Source organism: Notolepis coatsorum, assembly GCF_963971535.1.
Source record: "Notolepis coatsorum genome assembly, chromosome: 17".
Lineage (NCBI taxonomy): Eukaryota > Metazoa > Chordata > Actinopteri > Aulopiformes > Paralepididae > Notolepis > Notolepis coatsorum.
Genome location: NC_140181.1, coordinates 54963724 through 54985457, shown reverse-complemented (window position 1 = coordinate 54985457; position 21734 = coordinate 54963724). Strand labels below are relative to the sequence as shown.

General features: G+C 44.0%; 1 protein-coding gene across 1 annotated transcript; it reads right to left on the bottom strand.

The window, feature by feature from the left end:
* Nucleotides 1-3388: 3388 nt before the first annotated feature.
* taf9 (TAF9 RNA polymerase II, TATA box binding protein (TBP)-associated factor) lies at nt 3389-18280 on the bottom strand. The gene is made up of 7 exons (XM_084333120.1): nt 18198-18280; nt 17691-17772; nt 14705-14841; nt 13160-13294; nt 9101-9182; nt 5850-5936; nt 3389-3817 (listed from the first exon to the last, which is right to left on the bottom strand). Exons 1-7 carry the CDS (start codon nt 18234-18236, stop codon nt 3663-3665), a joined length of 717 nt encoding a protein of 238 aa, XP_084189246.1. The 5' UTR covers nt 18237-18280; the 3' UTR covers nt 3389-3662.
* Nucleotides 18281-21734: the final 3454 nt, after the last annotated feature.

The window sequence follows — 21734 nt, the reverse complement described above, 5'->3', positions numbered from 1 at the left end:
ATGCGACAGGCTGCCTCCTCGTGCCGGAGGGAACACGTGATGAAAGGCTTCCATCCTCTCTACAACCGACCATAGTCGAGCAACGTTCAAGACAGGGGAGGGGAGAATTGGATAAACGAAATTGGGATGGGAGAAAAAAATTTAAAATAAGGAGAAAACGTGGATCCAAAAAAGATTTACCTGGGTGCTCTGTGTCATCTCCCAATTCCTTGTCAATGGAGCAGTTTCATACTCTATACCCGATCACATTACAAGTTTCAGTTTTAGCACTCTTACTTTTTGGGTTTGGCATGGAGTTCTTGGTCATTAATATCTTTGGACTGTCTTAGACGATTCGAATAGCATGTATGAATTCTTAAATTGGGCATAGTTCCCCTTTAATGAAGGCTGCTTAATGGGCAATTTAAGAGGGAATATCTGGTGTATTGTATTGGTGGTGTGCGTGTGTTCACACACGATCATAAATAATTTTTCAAATGTGTCTCCGCCCCTTCTCTTTGAACTTCAGAATGTCAAGTGTCTTTGTAGCATGTTGCGTTTCTCCAAATCACCAGTTACCAGCCCTTGGTTTAGGGAGCTTCAAGTCACAGAGAAATATTACTGATAACATAAGAAGATTCACAACCATGCCATTGATCAATCATCACTGCACGTGGTCAGTCACTGGAAAGGCAGCTGACAGATCTAGCGATGACGACACAATGTAATACACATTGTTGTAGTTACCCTTACAGCTAACAGGAGTGTGCTGCTCTTACAACTCTGGCATAAAAAAAAAAAAGCTAATTCATGGTGGTATTTTTCACATAAATAATGTGTATATGAATAGGGATTCATGGTGGTATTTTTCACATAAATAATGTGTATATGAATAGGGGAGTCTGTAATATAGTTATATTAGCTACTTGTACATTTGCAATCTCCCCTAAATTATGTTATAGAATGTCAATGTACTCTATTATTCTGAAGAGTGCATACAAGGTTGACTGTTTATTTGGCCTTTGCTTTGCTTTATTTTTTTTATATATATATTATTTTATTTGCAAGCATTGATTACTGCATTGTGATTGAGGCAGAAACTAAACGTATGTGTGAAGCTTGAGAAACTTGTAAAATTGAAAAATATGCTAAAATAAAATAAACGTTTTGACTTCATCTCTGGTGTGATTTTGTGTTGTTACCAAGGGTGTTCATTGAGCTGTAATTAACACAAGGATTCAATGTCCCAGATGACATCACTGGTGGCCATATTCAAACTCATTTACTCAATAACTGTCAAACTGAATGAATGTGTGCAACACTGGCTAGTTTTTAGATACGTGTTAGATTATGTGCAAAATAAATCAGCATTATTCTTTGGTGAAGTACCATTTTAAGTGTACAAATGTAATTTGTACATTCTGTAAATGCCCATAGGATCACACTTATCTACATGTATTTTCCATCAAAATAAAAGCTATACATGGAATTAACTTTATCCTTGTTACCGTATGATTTGTGTAGCCTAATTCCTTGTGTTGTGCATATATTGTATAACATCAATGAAAAAGAAAAAAACACTGAACCCTGTATGATGATGGTAAATGGCTGCTTTTTTATATAGCGCTTTTATCCAAAGCGCTTTACAATTTGTTACTCACATTTTTACCCATTCACTCACACATTCACACACCGACGGCGGAGGCAACCATGCAAGGTGCCAACCTGCTCATCGGGAGCAATTAGGGGTTAAGTGTCTTGCTCAAGGACACATCGACACGCTGTCCGGGAGGAGCGGGAATCGGAGCGGGAATCGAACCGGGAACCTCCGGATTGCCAGACGACTGCTCTACCCCCCGAGCTACTGTCGCCCCTATAGGTAATATGTATTGACTAACAGGACAATGAAGGGGCGGCTGGGTAGCGCAGTGGAGAATGTACTCGCCTACCACCGAAGACTCTGGGATCAAATCCAGCTGTCAGTGGTACCTCCGGCTTGGTCAGTCGTCCCTACTAACACAATTGGCAGTGTTAGCGGGGTGGGAAGCCAGCAGGGTATTGTAAACTGCGGTTCCTACTGGTCGGTCGGGGCGCCTGTTCAGCAGAGAGGGGATCGGGGGGAAATAGCGTGAACCACCGTGAACGCGTTACATTCCCCCAGTGAGAGTCCTCGCTGTCAGCTGAAAAGAAGCGGCTGGCTGACTCCACATGTATCGGAGGAGGCATGTGGTAGTTCTACACCCTCCCTAGGCCGACAGTGGGACAATGCGCGCAACGACCAGGAAGGGAATTGGGATAACAACAAAATTGGGATGGGAACACAAAAAAAACAGAATGAAATAAAAATTATCTTGATTACAAAAAAAAGGTGGGTTGATGGTGGAGTACCAACCACAACAATTAATTTTATGAATATACACAGACGATTAATTCACAATTCAAAGAGACATTTCTATTTGAAAGAAAAGACAGTTCACGTTAATTCAGCTCAACTACCTTTCATTTGGATGGAAACTCGCCAGAAATACTCGTTCAGAAATAGAATTACGGTTCGGCCAATGTATTGGTTTGTATCTATCAAGCCGCTCTTAAAATATATATTGGTCGATAATATCCTATTTAGAATGTCGTCCTGCCAACATTACCATCTTTCGTGGGTGAGTGAAAATGATGGTATATGAAACTAGAGGTCGCTAGGAATCCATTCCAATAATTTCATGCTAGTTTACCCAGAAAGGGGCTAAATAGTGCTCCACATTTCAGATATTTTAAGGGAAAAAACACTGCAATATTTGAAATCCAAAAGGTAAAATAAAGGACATATGGAAAATGGGTTTTGCCTAGTTGTTGAATGGATTTGGCTGAAGTTTTGGTGCTGGGGTGAAATGGCACGTTCTTTTGTATGGAAGGTCATTCATGCTCCTTGCTGTTTGGCCAAGGTTCTGACGTTTAGAAAAATAACAAGCTGCTCAGAAACCACGTAACAATGGAATGAATGAGCTTTGATTGATCAATTAGCATTTGATTAATTTCATTGGGACAATGCCATGCCTGAATGCACTTCTTTAACGTATCCTTTGGAGAGTTGTTTATTTATACAGGCCCTTGTCTATTTAAAATGTCTGTTCAGGTTGTTCAAAATAGAGTTCCTGCTGGGAACTCAATGCGCTTTTAAATGTACCGTTGCAAATATTTTATGAGTTTATAAACTAACCATATGTTCATTTGACAGCGGTTTTAGGGTTTGTGTTGCTGTAGATTTCTGTAAATTTACAACAATTCAATATCAGCCATGGGCCTTGATTTACTAATAAGCTGTCTGGAAAACTCATATCAATCTAACCCTAAACAGAATGACTTGCATACAGGTAAATGGAAAGTGTGTTGTGGCCAATCATGGGAAACGATGGGTGTAATGTTCACCAGGAGGCAGGCAAACCAGTTTATAAAGAAAATAATTAAAATGTTGCTCTGCATCTAAAGAAAATAACAAAACAGTATGACCCAAAAAGACATTCCAGAAGTTATTTTCTCCTAAGAGAAGTAGTATTTTAGTACTGTTGATGTTTTCCAATACAGCCTATGAGCCCAATATCTACCATCAGTATCAGGGTAAAACCCCCAAAAACACCAAACATATTCACAGCAGTCATTATGACGACAAGTCTATTGTGAGAGGGAGCTCATAGAGCGTCGTAGTCGTCTTCGTCTTCATGCTTCCTCTTCAGCGAGTCGCTGGCCGAGTTGTGGGACACCATGTTGGTGGTGATGAGGATGTTTTTGGAGCCAATCAGAGACGGGTTGATGAGGACGTTCTGGACCGCTGGAGACGGCGTGCCTGTCCAAACACAAATCAGGAATACTCCCATGTGTACTGAGAAACTTCACAAGTCTTTATTTTAATAATTTTTTAATGCACTTAACACTTTAAGTGCCGCAAACGTGTTTAGGCGTCCTTCCCCGCCATGCTCAAGTTGCCGAGGACGCCGTAACTCGTCTTTAATATCAATATTTCAAAAATCTGTGATCGGAATCATATTTTCCATCCGCAGCCTTCACACACAGTTCTGAGCTCCTCTCAATCCTCTAGCGGTTCAAGAGCGCCATCTGGTGGCCGATCGGCAGAAGCGCCAAACAGGACGTTATGTGGATGAAGTGCTGATCGTCCATATTACTTCCGGGCACTCTCTATAGGTCCCGGGACTCGATCTCGACACAATACATAGCGATCCGTTGCCAATAACTCGATAAACAACATGATTTGGACGTATATACTATTATACAACCTGGAAATAGATCGCGTATTTCTACATCCCATAATAGGAATATTTCAGTTCCACGCTCATCGTCCAACGTCGCGAGGAAGATACGGTAAGATTCAGCGTTATTTTTGAACGTGTTCGATATAAACTGCTCTGATGATCATATCACCCACACTAGATGAATGATATAACGCTGCCCACGGAATTATAAACGATCCCCCGCCCATCCGGTCATCATCAGATGATACGTAGAAACTTCTAGAAGTACGTCCAATTGAAATTTTTTATCTCGCACAGATTCCTACCAAACTATTTCATCATCAATATAATGCATTTGGGGCTATAAATCACGTTCTGGAGAAAGCTGCAGAAAGAGATGAAAACATACTTGTACTTTAGACCATATTTTATTATGAATATATTCGTTGCTACACAATGAACAATACATATAGGACCTTGAATGGGCCCTAATAATGGCAATTTAGCAATAGCATTTAAAAAGTTATAGCCCTGCAAAGAAGGGGAACTTCTCCATAGACAAATAGAGCTGGCAAGGGATGGTATATCATGAATTTAGCCTTAGGCAATCAAAGTGTTAAGATTGTTGTTTTTTGCAATAGGACTAGTGTTGATAAAATACAAATGGAGGATATCAATGGACTTCGCGGTCTCGTCTTTCATTCTTTCCGTCTCAACATGTTTCTGCAGTAAGTAACCCTACCAAGGTATGAACATTGAATTTACTATATTGATGTCCAAATCCCTCAGTGCCTTTAAGCATCACTACAATACAAAAGAGGGTAATAAATGTGGTGTCATTTTATACGTATCTAGGTTTCCATCTTGATGAAAAATCTTCTTTTAAACTCTATATTGAACAACTAGAAAAAACACTTTAGTTTTTACTTCAGAAACAGGGCTTGTTACAGCTTTCAAGCTAAAGAGTGGCTTGTTTCAGCTACTTTCTTACCTATTTATGATTATGGTGATTTTATACATGAATGCCCCATAATCACATCTTCGAGCTTTAGACACAATATATCATGCTGCTTTACGATTCGTAACAAACAGCTGATCCCTCACACATCACTGTGTATTGCATGAATTGTCAGGACAGTCATCCCTGGCCATAAGAAGACATACATTGGAATTTGTTTGCATACAAAGTCATCCTGGGGCAGCTACTAACTTACATAAGCATAAGCACTTTACTCATTCAACCAAGAGGTCGACATTACAATCTGAGATCACTCAATTATATCTCATATCATGTTCTCACCGTCGGAACTGAATTTGGGAAACATTTTGAGGTACAAGGGTTTTGTCCGTCACCAGTGATACGTGATGGTTGCTTACTGGTTTTGTCCATCACCAGTGATACGGTGATGGGTGCTTACTGGTTTTGTCCGTCACCAGTGATACGGTGATGGTTGCTTACTGGTTTTGTCTGTCCCACTCCCCAGTGATATGGTGATGGTTGCTTAATGGTTTTGTCCGTCACCAGTGATACGGTGATGGTTACTTACTGGTGTTGTCTGTCACCAGTGATACAGTGATGGTTGCTTACTGGGGTTGTCTGTCACCAGTGATACAGTGATGGTTGCTTACTTATTTTAGATGCTGCCGGCTGGGAGGTGGGGATCTGAACAGTGAAGCGCTGGCCCGTCAGTGTTACTGACTGAACAGAGGGGGTACCTGAGAACACAGACAGTCAGAAGGTCAGGAAAGTACTTCACCGCACTTAACTCATTGACGGCCACAAGCTCTCCCCATCTGCACTGACTAGCGCCAGCTTTTCTTGACCATTTTCACGATATTTCACAATCTTTGCGGAGCTATTGTATATTCTATATTATAGCTATGGAGACAATAGTATGGCTCATTTGACAGACACTATTTCTAGTCAAACATGTAAAAAATAGTTTGTTTCTACACACTGTAGTTTGTAGTTTATTACACGCTAAACATCACCCATTTCCAAAATAATCCAGACTTTTTCCATAGATCGCGAGATAAAATGAGTTATATGCAATAAGCCCAAATCGTTCTGGTTGATCTCCTGAAACCCCAAATCAAAAAGGTATATGCCCTGTACACATGTGCCCTCACAAAATCATCAAGGGGGGGGGGGGGGGGGTCGGTAAAATAGCCATAGGGGGTCCTTACCTTAGCCAGAAGGTACTCCAAAAAGAATAATTCCAGTGGTCCCATCGGCAATCACGATTACTTGTTTATATGTAATTACACGTGTTTACGGAGAACTATAGGTTAAGGCGAGCAGATCTCCATGCGATTGCTCTGCAAGAGCTCCTCCCCCTCAGAGCAAGTCTTGACAGTCCAGTTCAGCCATTGTCTCTCATGATCCCTTTCTATTAGAGTTCAAAAGGTAGGCGATACTGCCACCTGGTGAGATTCGATCGGCATTGCAATTCCAACGTAGGCAAATGAGCCAGGGACGGCTAGAGTGATCCGGATGATCGTTTAGAACGGGGATCAAAGGAAAAAGATCAAAGGATCCAAAAACGAGTTTACTCGTTATTGGCGCTCAAGCGTTGGCGGCGAAACACAAGTTTACTCGTGATTGGCCAATGAGTTAAGGTGCACTATGCCGTTTTGGGAGATACATTTAAGCAATAGCTCACGACAGGCCATGGTTGTTACGTTCCAGCATGTGGCTGTTGTATTTTGTTTGTCCTTTTGTGTCTCCCTCTCTCACTCCACCTGCTACTCTGATCCAGGTTCCTGTCGTTCATCGAGACACCAATAGGAACCCAGCCAGTCATCAATCAATCCACCAGTTGACCAATCAGAAGCCCTCCTCTTGTTTTAAAACCATGCGACATTTCCTGTTTATTCCATTTTGTCTCTGGTTTGATGTTTGTATGTAACTCAGTTAGCCAACTCAGTAAAGTGTATGTGTTGGGAATTGGAGCAGGTAAGGGGCCCAATACATTTGGTGCTACACATAGTAGTATATTGTCTAGACACACTAGGTCAGGAGTGATGCCACCCATTGTATGTTTGACATGTGTTTTGTTAGTTAGTGTGTAGGTAATAAGGAGTAGGTTTTTATTAGACTTGTGTGTTAGATAAGTCTATCCCTTACAGAGTTAGTTTTGCTCAGTTCATTCCTTTGGCATCATTCAAGTTCCTTTTCCTTCCCCCTCCCCCTTGGTTGTGTGTCTCCAGAATCCACCATTTTCATTGTGTATTTAGTCTGTTTTTTTTGGTTGATTGTATATATTGCACAATATATCACTTTCTTTAACCTAAATTTGTTGTTGGCATTGGTTTATTTTTCCTTTGGTTCATTCATCACAAATTACAACACAATCATCCTTTATGTTATTTACTCCTTTCCCTTGACGTACTGGGGTTGTAACAATGGTATATGGTTATTATATCACAGCTAAGGGGCGTAGTTCGGCCTGACGTGAAGCGAGGCCTGGTTTTAGTAAATAATAATGTTCAAAATAAAATAGAGCCTCCTGGCTGCCTGCACTGCAAAGCGGTTGCTATGCAACATAAACACCAACAACTAGCTGGGATATGCTGACTATTTACCAAGACTGAACGCTGTTTTTTTTATTTTTTATTTTTTTTTCTGGTTTTTCTCTGATTTTCTCCCCGTCCCAATTAGTTGTTGTGCCAATTCCCCCCCCCCCCCCCCCCCCTCCCCTACCTGGCGCTGTATGCATGTTCTCCTACGAGTCGGTACAAGGGCATCCCGAGTCGATCGCACGCTTCCCCCGAGACGTGCGCCGACAGCCAGTGACGTCTTTTCACTTGGCAGCGAGGGCTCTCATTGGTGAAGTGTAACGCATGGGAGGGCACGCTATCTCCACCAAGTCCGGCCCCGCTTAGCAAGCGCCGAGACCTGACCTGTAGGCGTCGCTGTCCACAACGCCAGATTCCCACCCGCCAGCTTCCCCACCCCCTAATAATGCCAAATTGTATTAGTGTGAACGGCCAGCCAAGCTGGTGACAACGCCGGGAGCTGGATTCTAACACGCGAATCCAGCATCTCCAGCGTTGGTGACGAACGCAATCTCCGCTACGCCACCTGACCGCCCCTGAACGCTGTTTTAACGTATGCCCTAGGACCATTATTATAGAGTTTTAATGTTTTTTCCAGGCGAGAATGTACCCATTTAGATTCCAAATATGTAGTCAGTTCATCCAAATAATGCCTATTTTGACATTTGTTCCAACGTTTTGGGGTTGAGGCATGCCCAGTTTAACTGGGAATTAAAATACCAAACTGCCAGCCAAATGTAAATAAAGAAAACAGGATTATTGATGTGAACTAAAAACCAATCACTTTCGCATCACTGTCCCTTTCACATGATTTGTGTGCCTGGGTGTTACAATCAATGCAAGCAATGAGTGTTACAAAGCACAACCCAATGATCCATATTTTCTATTGGTACATCCCATAATAGTTCATATTTGCCTGATTTTGGCTTATTCATATTAAAATTGTGTTCTTGGAGATAGCCCTAGCACAATTTATATGACAGTAAAAAATAACCCCCATCAATACTGGTATTGGATACCGGGGATGATGCTGGGGCCTGAGACGGGTCTTCAGAGGAACAATAATGTGATGCCAAGAGAAAGAAAGCAAAGCAACTTGATGTTCCATCTTTTCACACAGATGTTAGATTCACATAGAGAAAAAAAAACACATCACCTCTCAATGCTTTTTGTCCAATGACACCAACCAAACCACGGCCGATGTTGTTTGGTATATTAGTGCATCCCTCTTTTGTCATCTATAGCATCATACCTGGATTCTGCCTTTGGTATTTTAGCCTGGTATCAGCACAGTATGTGATGAGAGTATTGGCATATCTCACCGAGTGTGGGCGTGCTGGGTCTACTGGAGACGGCTCCCACGCTGAGGCGAGGTACAGAAATCCTGCCTGCTGACGACGACACCTACAGCAACATTCAAATCATTCAAGTTTCTTTAATAGTTGTCATACAGAAGTACAGAATACTTTTATACAAAATGCTTCTTACTGTTACGCTCCAGAGACTGTGCTAGACAAGATAAGTATGAAATAAAATAGTATAGCATGTAAAATAGAAGTAAAAATAGAGGTCACAGTGTTCAGTATAGACATATGTACAATGTTCGATGCAGAATAGAAGTAACTGAGTTACCATACAATATACAATATACTATGCAATGTAGTAATATACAATACTATATAGTGCAAAGCAGAAATGGGATGAGGTACAATTTAGGTACAATTTACAGTAAGGTGTACGAGTTGTAGTGCAAATCCTTTACCAATAAATATAAAGTGTGTTTAGGTGATCTAAAGTGTGGAGAGTGGGTGCTGCAGTGTGTTGTTCAACGAGACAGGGATATGATTGAAACAACACATAATGAGAAGCAAGTGATGACATGGGGCTCATGATTTGATTGCAGTTAATTTCTCTTTTGGTTGTGTCCTTTTATATGTTGTAGGGAGTGTCCCCCTGTAAGCCCCCCCCCCCCCCCCCAACACTATGATACCACTTGATTATCTGAAGAACTATACTTACAGTATTCTGCACCTGCATTTAGACTGTAAATCTTACAATTAGTATCGGTCAATATGGAGGGGGAAGAAAATTGATATTGGCCTCAAAAACATATTGTTGCATCCCTGTTATCAACAAAGCAAATAATTACAAGCCTTTTGGAACTACATTTGTATGTACTAGAAAGGCAGGTGGCTCTCATAGGACTTTCACACCGGCCGGGCTCGTGCTGGAGCCGGTTCCCGAACGTAATCTCGAACCGGCCGGCACGTTCACACCGGGATTAATTTGTTCGGAACGTGAAAAATTGGTGCTCAGCTGGAACAGAAAAATAGTTGTTTTTTCCTTGCGAACCGTGACATCATCAGTGGGTGTGTCATAAAGTAGGCTTTGCTGGAACTGTATACTTGTATGCCGTGACAAATAAAACTCTTGACTTGAAAACTCTTGACTTGGCTTCTATTATTCTAATTACTTGTTTTAATGGGTATCATAGTAGTAAGTCCTACTGTAGAACATAACATATTAGCATGACATCTGATTTATTAATGCCAATCCTGGACGACAAGCGCAATTGGCACTTGACAAGTGTAAACTATCGATTAGTCACTCAGTTAACACATTGATTGCCAGCCATGCGGAGCGCTAAAAGCCTCCGTATGCCAGCGTCCACTTCAATGATAGAGCTCTCATATTTGCAAACGCATAAACTATGTCTTAATTATGGCTATGTGTCTAATCTGGCCGTCGCTTATCAATGACTTGTTTGCAGTCAACATTGTTGAAACGGATTTTTTATTTTTATTTTTTTAATTGGTTCATTTCCGTTTTATACCATTTTGAAAAACCCTTGTTTTTTTTAAGTTTCAGGAAAATATAAAGATTCTGTGATAATCGCCCTTTACTGGAATATTTTTTTATCGCTACGCTGCCTATGGACATGACAGTGGCAGAATGTGCAAAAAGGCTTCGGAGGTGTGGCATTGCACCATGATGATCCACTCAAAAGGTAGCGATTTCAAAATGAGATTAGATTAAAATGTATCGTCATTATACAGCACAAGTACAATACACCATCCAACCAGAGTGGATAAATGAATTAACGTTAAAGAAAATTACTTGTTACCAAGAGATTTGAACCTGGGATCAGGTTAGTGGCAGCCACACTAACCAGTTGAGCTAAACGGTCGGACATTAACTGTGAGTGACTAATCAATAGTGTACACTTGTCAAGTGCCAATTGCGCTTGTCGTCCAGTATTGGCATTAATAAATCAGATGTAGAGCTGCCGCGGTATTGATATTTTCCTTACCGCACTAATTTGCGAAATATTTCCTACCGCCGCGGTTATTACCGCACAGTGCGCACAAAAAAAAAATACAAGTTTGAATGCATTTTTTTTTTTTTTAGTAGTCTACTCTTATAGCCTGCCTCTAGTCTAATGGCGCTTTTCCACTGCATAGTACCTACTCGACTCGACCCGCTTTAGGCACCTGGTACTTCGTTCCTTTTCCACTGCAGCCAGGTACTACTCCGTTTGTCTCCGTGTGGGGATGCAGGCGGTGCCGCTCGCTTGTGTACACTGAAAGCTCCGTGGGCATAGCCAATTAGCCATGTCCGAGGGCTTGCAGCAAGCCAGTTTAACACAGTTTAAATCAATCAATCAATCAATAACAACATTAACCATACTCTCGTTGCGTCTATTCTGCCAAAGCTAACGTTACCTCTCATTGTGTATTCTACCAAGCAACCCGGGTTTAACGTTACCTCTCATGTATATCGGCTGACGGTAGTATTAGGCTAATAACAACAACAAACTTAACACATCAGCGATCTTGTTGTGACACTAAACTCTCCGCTCGGTGGTAAATTGGGTTGATGTCGGTTTTGTTTCATCAATAAATAAGGCAGAATACACAGTGAATCCATTCTTTTTTGTTTATTGCACTTGGTTCTGTCGCAAACAAATCCTGAATGAAATGCATCCTTAGCGAGGCAGTAAAGATGGCGGCGTTCTGTTTTTGTTCAGAGCCTCCAAACTGTGACGCGTCTCTCTTCTGACCAGTCAGTGGTCTGCAATGTTTCACATGACTTTTCTGGTACCACTTCTACCCAATAGGGTCGCTTGGAACCGAGTAGGGTATATCTGCAAAGCCGCAAGCCAACTTTATTATGATAAAAAAACAGCGGTGACGCGGTATTCAGCCTAACTCTGCGGTGAGCGTGATGCAACAGCGATACCGCGGTAATGCGGTTATCGCGGCAGCTCTAATCAGATGTCATGCTAATATGTCATGTTCTACAGTAGGACTTACTACTATGATACCCATTAAAACAAGTAATTCGAATAATAGAAGCCTACTTTGCTGGAACAATTCATTTCAAACGTATACAGTGCGTGTGTGTGTGTGCGTGCGTGTGTGTGTGCGTGCGTGCAGGCTCGCTAAGCCTTTCTCCATGCATTATGTTTACCTCCGCAGTCCGCCCGTTGATGACAGAGACGGTGGAACGTTGGTTCCGCTTAAATAGGTGTAAATGCGGGCTGGTTCGCCAGAGAGCACCAAGGTTCAGAGGCTCCAGAGCTGGAGCTTGAACCGGAGCCCTGCCGGTGTGAAAGCGCTATCAGTGCCATCGAATTCTAACTAAGGATGACTGATTGGAAATACCAGGTATTTCAATCTGCTACCACTCAGAAAGACCTTTCACACATGAATAAATGAGCAAACCCTAAGAAATTACATTCAATAGTTACCATTACTGTACTCATCTGATATATATTCATAAATAAGATCCCCACTTCCTCGATTAGCTTACCTGGAGCGCTACTGAAGTTGTTTCTTTTTTTTTTTATCCACTTTTTCTATCTTTCTCCCATCCAAATTCCGCTGTGCCAATTCTCCCCTCCCCTGTCTTGAACGTTGCTTGCATATGCCCCCCACTGGCCGGTTGTAGGGAGGATAGAAGCCTTGCATCACATGTCCCCTCAGATACATGTGGAAGCAGCCTGTCACATCTTTTCACCTGCCAGCGCGGACTCTCATTGGCGAGGTGTAACGTGTGGGAGGCTCACACTACCCCCACCATTTCCTGTCTCTGCTGTGCAGGCATCCCCAACCAACCTGTAGGAGTCGCTGTCCACAACGTCCAGATTACCACCCATCGACTTCCACCCGCTAACTCTGCCAATTGAGTTAGTATGATGGCTGGCCCAAGCCGGAGGCAACGCCGACAGCCGGAGTCGAACCCGGTGTCTCTTGCGTTGGTGATGAGCGCAATGTCCGCTGCGCCACCCAGCCGCCTGAAGTTGTTTCTTATACTTATCAACAACAAAAAAGCAGAAATACCATTAAAATAATCCTAAAACCTTGCGGTTGTTTCACTACCTTCTTCTGTATGGACTTGAGCCTGTAGTTGGGTGCCGTCAGGCAGTAGCGGTCTGGAGGCAGGCGAGGCCCGGCATAGGGCTTGATGAGCGGAAGGGGAGTCTGGTTCTTCTGCCTGGCCACTTCAAGAAGAAACTAAACACACACAAGCTCGTTTTTAAAAAGGAGACAGGCAAGTCACTCATAGGAGGGCTGAGAGGGCTAGGGTGGGAGGGCTGAGAGGGCCAGGGTATGAGGGCTGAGAGGGCCAGGGTGCCTATTGCTTAATAACAGCGCAGCAGTGCTGCTTTTGCTTCCGCGTTTTCCCTGATTGGCTGCGCCATGCCCCGCGGCAGGCGCGGCAACCGCAGAGCAGAGCGGCAGAGCGAGCGGAGCGGCAGAGCGCGAGCGGAATTACGTAACCGCCCGAGTAATCCGCCATGATTTTCATTCGGCGCTTCAGCTCACCTGGCAGAGCAGCGGTCCTGCGGTCCTGTGGTCCGTTGTTGACGAGTTCGAATCCCATCAATTTTTTTTTTTAACGTGATTTTTTTTTAACGTGTATTCTTTCGCCGGTTAAGGTTAGGCATGGTTAAGGTTAAGGTTAAGGTTAGGCATTGTTTCGGAGTTGGTTAAGGTTAGAACGGTTAAGTTTAGGCGCTGTTAAGGAGCTGGTTAAGGTTAGAGTTTGTCTTAGAGAATGGCAATATTCTTTCTATGGTTAAGGTTAGGCATGGTTAAGGTTAAGGTTAGGCATTGTTTCGGAGTTGGTTAAGGTTAGAACGGTTAAGTTTAGGCGCTGTTAAGGAGCTGGTTAAGGTTAGAGTTTGTCTTAGAGACAGCCTATTTCCGCACTGCCGCTCTCCCGCGTTGCCGCGGTCACATGGTCAAATTGTCACATTCTTGCACTGCTGCGCTGTTAAAAAGCAACACGCGGCCAGGGTATGAGGGCTGAGAGGGCCAGGGTATGAGGGCTGAGAGGGCCAGGGTAGGAGGGCTGAGAGGGCCAGGGTAGGAGGGCTGAGAGGGCCAGGGTAGGAGGGCTGAGAGGGCCAGGGTAGAAGGGCTGAGAGGGCCAGGGTAGGAGGGCTGAGAGGGCCAGGGTATGAGGGCTGAGAGGGCCAGGGTAGGAGGGCTGAGAGGACCAGTGTGAGGGCGGTATGGCCAGAGAGTCTAATAAGGAGACAGATCACTGTGGCAGTTTTGAACTGGGGAATCTGTGACACTAAAAAGGCCCAGCAGAAATAGATTTCCCAAACTCGTATATAATATATATATATTAATATAACAATATTAATATTGTCTCTTCTTGCATGGACACAGTTATTTCCACTGTTGAGGCTGTCCTGGCTGACACCACCACAAATAACCTCACACCTGTGAACACTCAACAATCATTAGAATCGGATAATAATTAATATTATTGAATAATTATTTCAATCAAAACTTTGTCTTCACTATGACGTCATTAATTTTGATGTTCATTTGTGGAGAGGTGGGGCTTCATTCCTGCCAAGATGCTGGAGGCCACCAGGGAGTTCAATGCTAAGAAATATGGAGGCTTACGTCTCGTGGTGGCGGAGAAGTAAAGGATTGGTCCATTCGACACTGAATCGCCAACCTGATGTCATCGGCGTCCACGGTGGACTTCTTGGCGTGTGTCGCATAGATTTTGGCATCGTCAATAATGGTTGTGACGTATCCTGTAAATTACATTAAATAAGAAAGGGGCAATACGTTGAGAGATGGTTACAGATACAACTTTAAGTCAGTGTTTCGCCACAGTCTAATTTGTCTCACCACAGAGACTCAGAAGAAGCTTCCATCCCCAGGCCATCAGGATGCTCAACGAACAATAACACTATGTAACAACCATCAAATGCACTCACATAGGGCTGCAACTAATGACTATTTTGGTAGTCGACTAATCTGTCGATTATTCTTTCGATTAGTCGACTAATAGAAAAACAATTATATAAAAAAAAAAATTATTATAATTTTTTTTTTGCACTACCTATCTTTGTGAAAGTGGCTTCTCAGCTCTGGTCCAGCTGAAGACCGAGCAGAGGAACAGATTGGACATTGCGTATGACCTCAGAGTTGCTTTGCCTTTGAGCAAATATATCATATAAGGCCAGTTGAAGGGTTGTGTACAAAGCGCACAGAAGAGGGATTCCATGTAATAACAGAGCAAGTGGCATCAAAGGGCTGGCAAAATCAACTGTAGAGCACTGTAATCAAGTGTCATTGCAACTGAGCAGTCTTCTCTGAATACCACCTGTATCACACTCCTATGCAGAGCCGTCTCTCCGCCTGTATGTCACAGCTTGCTAAACACCCATCTCTATGCCTGTACGTCACAGCCTGCTAAACACCTAAAAAATCGGCCCCAAATCCAGACATCCACAACCAAATTAGTTTGAAAGATTATCACAAATGACCAAAATTAAGCTTGTTTGGACATTTACGAGTTATGCAGTGATGCAATTATCAGAAAAGTCAACGGACAATAGTGGCATGTCTTTTCTGCGTAAGGAAACCATACCCTTTTTTTTTTGATCCACTTTTTTCTCCCATTTTCTATATTTTCTCCCATCCCAATTTCGTATCATCCAATTCAACCCTCCCCTGTCACGAACGCCGTTTCTTGCCTCCCACAAGCCGGCTGCAATGTGGACTAAGTCATACATAGCACAAGTCCCCTCCGGTACTTGAGGTAACAGCAGTCGCATATTTTCACCTGCGCAGCTCGATCTCTCAGTGGCGAGGAGTAACGCGTGGGAGGCTCACGCTGCCCCCGACACTTCCTGATTCTACTGCGCAGGCGCACCAACCGACCTGTAGGAGTCGCTGTCCACAACGCCCGATCCCCACCCATCAGTTTCCCACCCTCTAATACTGCCAATTGTATTAGTACGGACGACCAGCCAAACTGAAAACAATGTGGAGAGCTGGATTCGAACATGCGAACCCAGCGTCTCCACATTGGTGGCGAGTGCCTTGCCCACTACACCACCTAGCCGCCCTAAGGAAACCATACCCTTATGGCTGTGTACGTCATCATTTCCATGGACAGTAAATAAAAAAGGCTGCACAGATGCCTGTGAAAACTGATGTTTGACAGTGGAACATCGTCATCCAACTCTCTGTGAAGGAGAATACACCAGTCTCGTTTTCACTCATCAGAATATAACTTTTACTTTAAACATCCTGACTTCCATGCGTGCTTATCAGTTCACTTTTAGTTGGCACAAAAGTTCATATTGCAGAAAAACTTACCATTAATCATGAAATTGCAACTAACCCATAACAGTACACAAAGTAGCAGGACTCCAGCAGGTCCACAACCATGGACTAGCATGGGACGCTGCAACAAACAGGCTGAAGAACACCACAGGTGACCCAGAGTTACAGCTAGCCGTGTGAACCAGACTCTGTGCTACAGGACTGTATACAGAGTTGGGAACCAGTTCACTCAAAAAACAGTGGAGACACTTTTCCAATAATATCCAAAAACTCACTATGGACACTGGACAGTTTTTTCGCCAAAGATAGTCAAGTTTTTAGTCTATAATTGTTTGTTCACCAGCTCTGCATTTTCATGACCAACCGCTTCTGATCAAGGATCAATCTCTCCAGGACCTGTACGCCTCCAGGACCCTGAAGCATGCAGGTAAGATTGTGGCCGACCCCTACCACCCCGGTCACAATCTGTTTGAGACATCTCATCTCTGGCAGGAGGCTGCCTGCACTGCGGTCCATCAGGGCCAAAACCTCACGCCACAAGAACAGCTTCTCCTCCTCCAATGTACAGTTTCTACGTCAAATGTATACTCTCTTCTCTAGACTATTTTTGTATCACAGACAGTACTGTATTTGTAGATCTGGTATGTCATAAATGTATAGATGTAGCAGTACTGTCTATCTGTATGTTATGATGAATTGATGGGGGACCCTGATGTAAACAAGACGAAAGTCTTTCTCTAGTCTGCATCCCCTTAACAATTGTATGTATTGAGCTGTACTGTACCCATTCTGCAATCTGTTAATAAAGTTTTCAATCAATCAATTCTAGCCTTCTACCCCTCTGCAGTGAGCCTCATCAACAAGGCTCTGGATCCCCACTGACACATATCCCCACTGTGTTACATTAACACACCCTTACTGGACTATATATGTGTATATACAATCAAAGCTATTCATACTTGCTCATACTTCACTGTTCATACTTTTTGCACATTACTGCTCAATTGCACAGCCCTGTTAAATATTCCATTCCACTGTTGTAATTTGTATTCTAATTAGTGTTGACCATATTAAATGTAAATTAAATGTATAATAAATATATTATATTGTGCTTCTATTTTTATTTAGTTTATATCCATTTTATTTTACCGTAATTGTCTGTCCGTTAATGTCGCACCAAAAACTACCAAATCAAATTCCTTTTATGTGTAAACTACTTGGCAATAAAGACCTTTCTGGTTCTGTATACAGTCCATGTAGCACAGAGTCGGTTTCACACGGCTAAGTTATAGCCAACTAGACTTACTGTAGGTGAATTCCAACATCTGATTGATCACTCTTGGTTCATATTCCGTGATCCCCATGTCCTTGAGGATTTGGATCATCACCTGAGCAGAGAGAATGGGTCCATCACACAATCATAATGAAGCACTTTTTGCTGGATCCATCACTATTAGCCTCGAGTCTGGACAAGCGACATGAGAAGGAGACGGCGTTAATGAGACACCATCAATATACGTGGCGGCCAATGCTAGCCATCTACCGTTCGCTAATATCAAGTCAACCCATTGGAAGGAAATGGGCAAATAGTATACACATTCACCCAATATATTGTAATTTCCGTAGTTAGATAACGTTACTGTAAAGGGGCTAACGTTAGCTTGTACGCTAACGCAGAAAGCTAAAATAACGTTAACGTTAGCTTTATGGAAAATCTAAGCGGACATTTACACTGATATCAAAAGAAAATAGTAAGACGGATTTAATGTATGTTTCTGGTTTGTAAGCCTAATTTATAAACAAAAAACGTTACCTGTGCATCTTTGGGAACTGTTTTGGCGATGGCCGCCATTTTCCTTTTTCTTCTTCTTCTGCTTCTTCTTCTTCTTCTTCTTCTTCTTGTAAGTTTCCGGCGGACTACGCGTCTAGGCGTATTGCCGCCCTCCACAGGACAGAGGGAGCACTATAGATTTCTATCCCTCCCTATATTCTGTTATACAGCCCCGCGGCAAGCAGGAACTGCACAACAGCACTAGCTCTCTCTTGGTGGTTCTCACCCAGGCCTAGAAATGAAGGCAAAGAGAAAGAATGAACTCCCTGAGAAGAAAGAACTCTAAAGAAGGAATTTCGTTGTTCTCTGTACTTAAAGGGGAACTATCTTATAAATGGCCTTTTTGAGTGTTTAGCATTGTTTCCTAGCTATGTGAACTTATATTAATACGATCTATGTCTCAAAATTCTCATATTGGTGCATTCTTCCAATTCTCCTCTCACAATATTCACCCTCACTGAACTGAGTCATCTGAAAATGTGCCTATCTGTGATGTCATAAAGACACTGCTGCATGTTAATGTTGAGATATAAGAACAGCTGCACACAGTGGCACCTGCACTCTTGCCACATCAGCTCAAACCGGCTCGAGATCTTGAGGTAGAAAAATGCTGTTTTTGAGGACTTGATTAGAAATACAAAACAATGAATTAAAAAAATATATATATTACAGAGGTGTTCCATAGACTCACAGGAATTGTGTAAAAGTGCCCAAATAGTGAAAGAAATAGTAAAATAGTTCCCCTTTAATACAATCCCTCAGGACATGCTGCACTGACTCCACCCCCCCACATTCACATAACCCAGAAGGATGTTTCCCTACTGTACCCAACGTCTGATTAAGCCCACAGTGCCCCAACCATAATCTACAGATTACAACAGAGTCTCTTCTAGCCCCCCCAAAAGGGGCCCCCATCCTCCTGACAGAGGGCTGGATAGAATAAAAGTGCCTCCCCTTGGTCTCCGAGTCCCACCTACACTGCCACTCCCTCAAAACCCCCTCCCTAATTTTCTCCCTCAGCTCAGCCCCCCCTAACTGTACAGACAGATCCGGGGCCATTCTACCTAATGAGCCTTTGGCTAAGCCATCCACTATTCATTCTCTACAACTCCTGAGTGCCCTGGGACCCAGCAGAACTTTACCTCACAGCCAACCTTCTCCAGCCTAAACAATACCATCAAAATCTCCTGAATCAAGTCAGGCCGAGCCTTTGACTTGCCCTCTCTCAAGGCCACCAAAGCCGCCGCTGAGTCAGAGCACAGAAGAACCCTCTCCGGCTTGACATCCTCCACCCACCATAATGCCCAGAGGATAGCCAGCACTTCTGTCACAAAGACTGAGCTCCCATCTGAAATCCGAAGCCCAGCCCGCAGATCCCACTGGGCCACATATACTCCAAACCCAGCCCTTCCAGAGACAGGGTCCCTGGACCCATCAGTGAAGACCCCCAGGTACACCTCCAGTTCCAGTTTTAGGAAGGATTCCACATCCGCCTGAATCCCATCCCTATCCACCTCTAAAAAGGACAGGTTGACATCCCGCTCCTGCATCAGCCAGAACGGCACCGGAGTCCAGCTCCTACAAGGAGGCGGGTCCTCCTGAACCAGCCCCAATTTACCAGCCCATTGGTTCACCTCTTCAAAGAAAGGCCTGCGCTTGACCCTACCCCCCGACTCCCATGACCCCTGAAGCAGCCGCCTAGCAGGGAAGGCCAGGCCGGAGGCGCTCAACTTCACCCAGTACTGTAGCCCTAACTTGACCCGCCTCAATGCCAAGGGCATCTCACCCATTTCGACCAGCAGGCCAGGGACCGGAGAGGACCTAAAGGCTCCACAACAGAGCCTCAGAGCCCTTGCCTGGAGAACGTCCAGCCTATGCAGAACCGTCACAGAGGCCGCTCCATAAATAAAACACCCATAATCCATATAAGATCTTAACATCGCTTGATAGATTAGGGTCAAGGACCCCCTGTCCGCCCCCCAGTCACACCCTGCCAGGCACCTCATAGTGTTAACGACCTTCTCACCCTTATCCACTAATTTGCTGACATGAGAGGACCACGTCAACCTCTTGTCTATCCAGACACCCAAGAATTTAAACTCCTTCACCCTAGCCAGTGCCGCCCCATAAATCCTTAGCCCCCCCTCCGGTAGCTTCCTTTTAAAACCAAAAATCATATACTTGGACTTTGGGGCCGAAAGCCTAAAGCCCCACTTCTCCCCCCAGGCTTCCACTGAGTCCAAGGCTTTTTGGACCTGCTTTATCACATACTCCACGTTCCTCCCTCTCTTCCACAAGGCCCCATCATCCGCAAACAAAGACTGCCCGAGCCCCCCCTGCACGCCACTGAAAATATCATTTACCATCACATTAAAAAGGACCGGGCTAATTACACTCCCCTGCGGGGTGCCGTTCTCCACCTCCACAGTATCCGAGCAGACGCCCCCAACCCTGACCTGAATAGTCCTCCTTCTCAAAAAATCCTGAATCCAGTTCAGCATCCTGCCCCTGACCCCCAGGTCGAACAACTTAATCAGAAGCCCTTCCTTCCATAGGGAGTCATAAGCTTTCTCTATGTCAAGGAACACCCCCACCACCACTTCCTTGTTCACAAAGGCCTTCTTGATATCCTCCTCCATGACTGCCACCGCCTCCATGGTGGACCTCCCCACCCTAAACCCATTCTGAAACTCTGACAATAGACCCTTGGTCTCTAAAAAGTACACCAACCTATTGGTCACCATCCTCTCCATAATTTTACAACACACCGACGTCAGAGCAATAGGCCGATATGACGCCGGGTCAGATCCCCTCTTCCCTGGCTTCAGCACCGGCACTATGACCGCATGCTTCCAGTCAGTCGGAAGCCTCCCCTCCTCCCATACCTTACCCATCAGTGCCAGAACCTCCAAGAGAGCCCCCTCCTCCAGATGCTGAAAAAGCTCGTAGCCCAGACCATCCTTCCCAGGGGTAGTTCTTGCTCCTGCTGCAATTGCATCCTTCAGTTCCTTTAGAGAAAAAAAGACATTAACTGGATTAACATTATCTAAACTCCACTCCAACTTCCACTGATTGGCTGCCAGGAGCTCCCTCCTCCTCCTACCCCTCTCCTCCCCGAGACTCTCAGAACTATGAACAGCCCTGAAAGCCTCCACCAGCATACTAGCCTTCTCCAAATTGGACACCGCCTCCACCCCCCCTGCGATCATTACCGGAATAGACCTCTTTTTAAATCTCCCTCCCATCCTATGCACGCCGACCACAGGTCCCTCACAGGAGTTTCCGGCCCCAAAGTCCCACAGAACTTCCTCCAACTACTCCTCTTTGTGTCCTTAATAACCCTCCTAGCTATTCCTCTGAGCCTTTTATAAACTATCGCATTCTCCACTGTAGGGTGCTTCCTCAACCGCCTGAAAGCAAGATTACGGTTCCTCACCGCACCATCACAATCCTTATTCCACCAAGGAACTATCACTCTAGGTTTTGGCCCCTGCTTCACAGGAACCGCCTTCAGAGCTG

Excerpts from the sequence above, each read along its gene's own strand:
- taf9 (XM_084333120.1), bottom strand. The coding sequence starts at position 18,236 with ATGGCGGCCATCGCCAAAACAGTTCCCAAAGATGCACAG. Across the intron at positions 17,773-18,197 it reads CAGTTCCCAAAGATGCACAG|GTGATGATCCAAATCCTCAA; the intron begins GTAACGTTTTTT and ends CTCTCTGCTCAG. Across the intron at positions 5,937-9,100 it reads ACCCAGCACGCCCACACTCG|GTACCCCCTCTGTTCAGTCA; the intron begins GTGAGATATGCC and ends CTGTGTTCTCAG.